The sequence below is a fragment of the Stegastes partitus genome, unplaced genomic scaffold (genome assembly GCF_000690725.1).
Source record: "Stegastes partitus isolate 25-593 unplaced genomic scaffold, Stegastes_partitus-1.0.2 Scaffold615, whole genome shotgun sequence".
Classification (NCBI taxonomy): Eukaryota; Metazoa; Chordata; class Actinopteri; family Pomacentridae; genus Stegastes; species Stegastes partitus.
This window is the reverse complement of record NW_007578346.1, coordinates 154,274-159,182: the sequence shown is the minus strand read 5'-3', so window position 1 is coordinate 159,182 and position 4,909 is coordinate 154,274. Positions and strand designations below refer to the sequence as shown.

Here is a 4,909-nt window from a genome sequence, read left to right as displayed (position 1 = left end):
CAGAATTATCCATAAGAGACGTAAGCCTTCATCTAATTAGCAAAAACCTTATGAAAGCAAAGCGGTCGTAAAACTGACCCAATATATCTTCCCTTTGTTTGTACGTTTAAATGTCGTTTTAATAACGGTTGCTATTGACCGGCCAGTGGAAGATCTACAACCGTGACGCAGGTTGTGTTTGACGCACGAAATGGGCGTTTTTTTCCTCCTCAAACACTGCAAAAAATATTTAATCCTGCATTTTTGTTAAATCTCCTGGTCACTTCTAACGCTGGAGATTCACAATTAAGCAAATGTTAGGCTGCTGCATGTATGTCTCACATGTTTTCTCAGATTTTTTAAAGAGTAAAGTCAACATATATGTGCGTAAAAGTCTGGATTTGTTCTTTTGGCATGCGTAATCACATAAATACTCCCCTCTCTGATTATCAATTGAGAATTCTATTGAAGAGATGGACATAGTTGAATAGCCTGGACACTTTTTACAGTGTTCACCTCCTCTTCCTCCTCTTCCTCCTCCTCCTCCTCCTCTGTGAAGACAGAGGGGGCAGGTCCCGCTGTAGTGGGCTGTATTACTGCCTCGGCAGGTGACACTGTAGCTCACACGGGGCTTGAAGAGCCTCCTTGCTTATCTGGTTATAATTATAGAGAGGTGACCTGGTTTCAGCACCGCGGTTCGTCAACAGCTCCAGAGTACAGCGGAGATTTCGCCCAGCCCCTCCCCGCCCGGTACGTCTGACAGAGCGGGTGCCCAGGGCGCAGCCTCCGCGGCAGTTTCAGCACCAACGGCCGGCCGGAGCGGAGCGGAGCTGTCCACACATTCAGCACTTTTTTCTGCTGGAGGTGAAAACCGGAACACAGACAGCACGACAACCCGGAGACATTTCGCTCCTGGGGCGCTCCGAGACAACATATTTCAGGATGGCGTCCAAATCCGTCGGTGTTTTCGTCCTTTTCCAGCTTCTAGTCCTGAATGTAGTGAGCCAGACATCTGCCTTCCCCACACCTACAGCCTCCACGGATGGTGAGTTTTCAAATATATATTTGTAGCGAAGTTGCACGTTAAAGGAGCTGCAAGAATTGTAGAAATTTTAAACTATTTTTGGAGACAGCCACTGATTGCAAAGGTGATTTTAAAATGCTACAAAGTACAATAAGGTCATAAAACTCTTTTTCCAGCAGGAAGGAAATGTGAAAAATAGCTATTTCTGCTCAGGTTTCATGTGGTTTGAATGCTGGTTTTGGGGGCTTCAGTTTCAATTCTGATTTACCCTCCTTAACTAGCAAAACATGGCAAAAATCAGTGCTCTTAAAGTTGAGCTCAGCAGTGACTGGTGGTGGTTTTAGCGGCGCCTGGTCGCCTGGTAAGGCCGCTTGTGGTCTATTTTCGCCGCAGTTTAATCTTTTGTTTGATAATCCGATTATGCTCTGCCCCTGCGGTGGTGAGTTGGGAGAGCAGAAACGCATCACATCACAGGAGTCTGAAAGCCAAACATGAACTAAAATGACAAGAAAAAAATAATTCTGTGAGTCAAAGTTTGAAGAAAAAGTTATTTTCTTTGGTAGAAATAGCCCACATTATTTTAATACACGTCACAAATCTGTACATGTATGTGCCATGTAAACTTACAAAATCTGTTTGTGTATTCTCAACAAAGTTTAATAATTTTCCTGCCCTTTTTCATGTTGCAGACAAAACTGTGTACAACAGACAGCTGACAGAAGAAAGACCACTACAAGAGCAGGTAAGCTCCTCTTTTTTCATGACCCACAGCTAATTTTTTTAATCCAATATCCGGCCAAATGGTTTTTATGATCACTCGTCAAACAACCTGCGTATTAACTCAGCAAACATTATTAATCTGAGCTGATATCCTAAGTAGAAATTGTTTGTTCAATATTTCCCCAGATTGCAGAGGCGGACAGTGTGAAAGCTGCACTCCAGTCGGCTGGTAAGAGGAAACCTTCTTCCCAATCAATTACTGTCTTTATTTCCGCCTGCTGAGTGGATTCGTGTGGCAGCACTTCCAGTAAAACAGGCTTCATGTGTGCTGGAACCACAGTTCAAGGCTCGTATCTCTTTTGCTTTCTGACAGAAAGCAAACGTTCCGCCGCCTCCAAGGACGCAGGGTCGGAGCAGGATGACTTTACCATGCTCAAGTCACTGGCCGACGGCCAGAAATCAAAGGAGACCACTGAGGTGCCTGTCAAGAAGGAGGATCAGTACGTCCCCGATGAATCCGACTCCACCAAGAGCCGGCGTCTGGCTGAGGACTACGACTCCACCAAGAACGGGATGGAATACGGCAAGTACCAGGGTATGCACCGTCACCACTTAGTCGTACTTGTGTTGGAGGTCTGAATCCTTCTGTGCAACCTTTGCCCTCACTGTCAAAGCCAGACCTCATGTTGTGAGAGTCTTTGTCTCGCTGGCAGGCCACCAGGCAGACATTTTAAGAAAGAGTAGGCAGAGGAAACACGTGTGTGTGATGGGGATAAGCAGAGGCAGATAGAAAGAGTCAAAGAAAACACGTGAACGCAGGAGAGAAAGATTATCCCCCCCCCCCTCTGTGATGCTGCAGTTGTGAAAGCTCATGCTCTGCTACAGAACCCGGTTTTTCTCCCGTCTCTTGCATAGGAGAGTTTTAAATACTCAACACGACTGACCCTGACTGTCTCGTCTCCATCTCATTGTGAAGCTTTACCTTGAGAAACCACATTAAAAACCATTTGCCCTCATCACCCGTCAGTCCTTCAGTTATTTTTGAGTTCACATTTGTAATTTCACTCCAAAGCCAATCATTCTTTTTGATCGTCACATGTAGTTTTTCGTCTCAGCAGATTTCCTCAGATGAGCTTACATTTCACTGTATCTGCATGTAATTCGATCATCATGCATAATTGGACCTCTGAGGTGGGGTGACTCAGACGCAAAGCGCTGAGAGCTACATTTCATCGATTCCTGCAGATGACTAGCAGCTCGTTAGATTACTGTACGTCCAAATCTGGCGAGTACAAGTCTAGATTTCATTTCTTTATTTCCTACAGTGAGACAAAAATAAACCCGGCGTTCAAGAGTACAGTACATCGCTGATGATTCAATCTGCCAATACAGGCAAAAGTATTCTGGCGCTGCTTATTTTTGTTGTGTGTTGGACCTTGGGAAGCAGCAGGGCCAGTTATGTAAGAGTCAAGCTGTAACAAATGCACATCTTTTACTCAGTAGATGCAGAACTGCTGAATATGAGGAGAAGAAAAGTTATTTATTAATGACAAATCATTTTCCATTTATAGCAGAAAAGTACAGTAGAAGAAAGAGAAAAGATGAGTAAAAATGAGTGTAGAGAAAGGAGAAAACAAGCTTCATGAAACCTACAAATTATATAATTTGAGTAAAGAAAAGTTTGAAAAGGAAAAATGGCATAAATGAAGACACAGATCAAGTGTGTAAAAATGATAATTGATGTCTTGTCTCCTCTCAGATGACCCAGAAAGCTTCCGTCAGGTTGATGGCACTCCGCTAACAGCCGAAGACATTGTCCAGAAGATCGCAAACAAGATCTACGAGGAAGATGACAGAGGAGTGTTCGACAGGATCGTGTCCAAACTGCTCAAACTGGGGCTGGTAAGTTGTGAGCTTCATTCAGCTCAGCACAGCACGCTGCATGGCATTCTCTCAACAGGAACTCTCTCTCTGCACTCACTGTGTCCTCACCGGGAGATGAAGAGATGTGCGAATTGTGCTTTGTTCCCCCGATTTCAAGTGTGAATTGCTGTTCTGACACTCAATAAGCGGTTCGGCTGCTCCGTTAATTGCTCCCCGAGATTGAGCGCTCGGTGACAGTGATCAATACGTGATAAACAAAAAAGAGCTTTAAAGTCAGCACATGTTGTTCTTTTCCATTCACACAAGTTTGCCTTTTCTTTCTCTCTGTGTAGATCACAGATAATCAGGCAGATACTCTGGAGTACCAGGTGGCCGAGGCTCTGCAGGATCTCATCACCAAAAATGCCAAGAACAACGAGATCGAGGACACCGAGAGCAACGACCAAGAGACCAGAGGAGAGCAGGACGACCAGGGTTTAGACACGGTAAAAACCAGTTGAAGTAAAGTGTTGGTAATAGGAGGAGTGATAACAATCAGGATGACAACAAAAACTCTGCCATTTCCAGGACGCATTTGAGCCGCCCAGGCGTCGCTACAATGAAGACGACGACGAAGAGGAAGAAGACGAGGACGACGTTGAGGACGAGGTGGACCGGGATGCAGAGGAAGAGGGGGATGCCAACACCTGGGACAAAGGCACCGAGGAAGGCAACGAGGTGAGCCCCGAAGACGGACTCCAGGACCTGCAGTACTTCCCCAACTTCTACCGTCTGCTCAAAAGCCTCGATTCAGGTACAAACACAACCCAAGGTCACATTTTAGATCAGCGCTGCAAAAAAATAATTTTTCAGTATCTTTCTTCTAAAAATAGCAGCTCTTCAGATTTTAAAAACACGACTGGTTTGCTTTTGTTGTCATGGTGATATTGTTCTCAAACATATGTCAGTGCTTGTTTTGCTCACTTTTGTAGGAAGTGCAGAAGAAACGCACCCACAGGCACAGAACTAATTATTTATAATCCTATCATCATGATCCCTACAGTCAAACACCATGTGGTACCATTAGCACCATGGTAACCAGCTGCCATCGCCAGATATGCTGGTTTTGAATGCGTCTTCTGCTTTGCCGTTGCAGAAAAAGACACTCAGGAGAGAGAGACATTGATTACCATCATGAAGACACTGATTGATTTTGTGAAGATGATGGTCAAGTACGGCACCATCACGCCAGAGGAGGGAGTGTCCTATCTAGGTAAGACATGATGTTACAGCAGAACCGTCCCTTGGGAAGAGTAGTTTGAC

At 44.9% G+C, this 4,909-nt stretch overlaps 1 protein-coding gene across 1 annotated transcript in view; it reads left to right on the top strand.

Annotated features, from left to right (window-relative positions):
* Positions 1–810: 810 nt before the first annotated feature.
* scg3 (secretogranin III) overlaps positions 811–4,909 on the top strand; it is a 12,157-nt gene continuing 8,058 nt past the window's right edge. The window contains exons 1-8 of the mRNA XM_008289448.1: positions 811–1,024; positions 1,693–1,745; positions 1,910–1,952; positions 2,097–2,318; positions 3,483–3,625; positions 3,940–4,092; positions 4,175–4,400; positions 4,743–4,859. Coding sequence (XP_008287670.1) covers positions 922–1,024; positions 1,693–1,745; positions 1,910–1,952; positions 2,097–2,318; positions 3,483–3,625; positions 3,940–4,092; positions 4,175–4,400; positions 4,743–4,859 — 1,060 coding nt within the window. The 5' untranslated portion in view covers positions 811–921. The remainder of the gene's footprint in view (positions 1,025–1,692; positions 1,746–1,909; positions 1,953–2,096; positions 2,319–3,482; positions 3,626–3,939; positions 4,093–4,174; positions 4,401–4,742; positions 4,860–4,909) is intronic.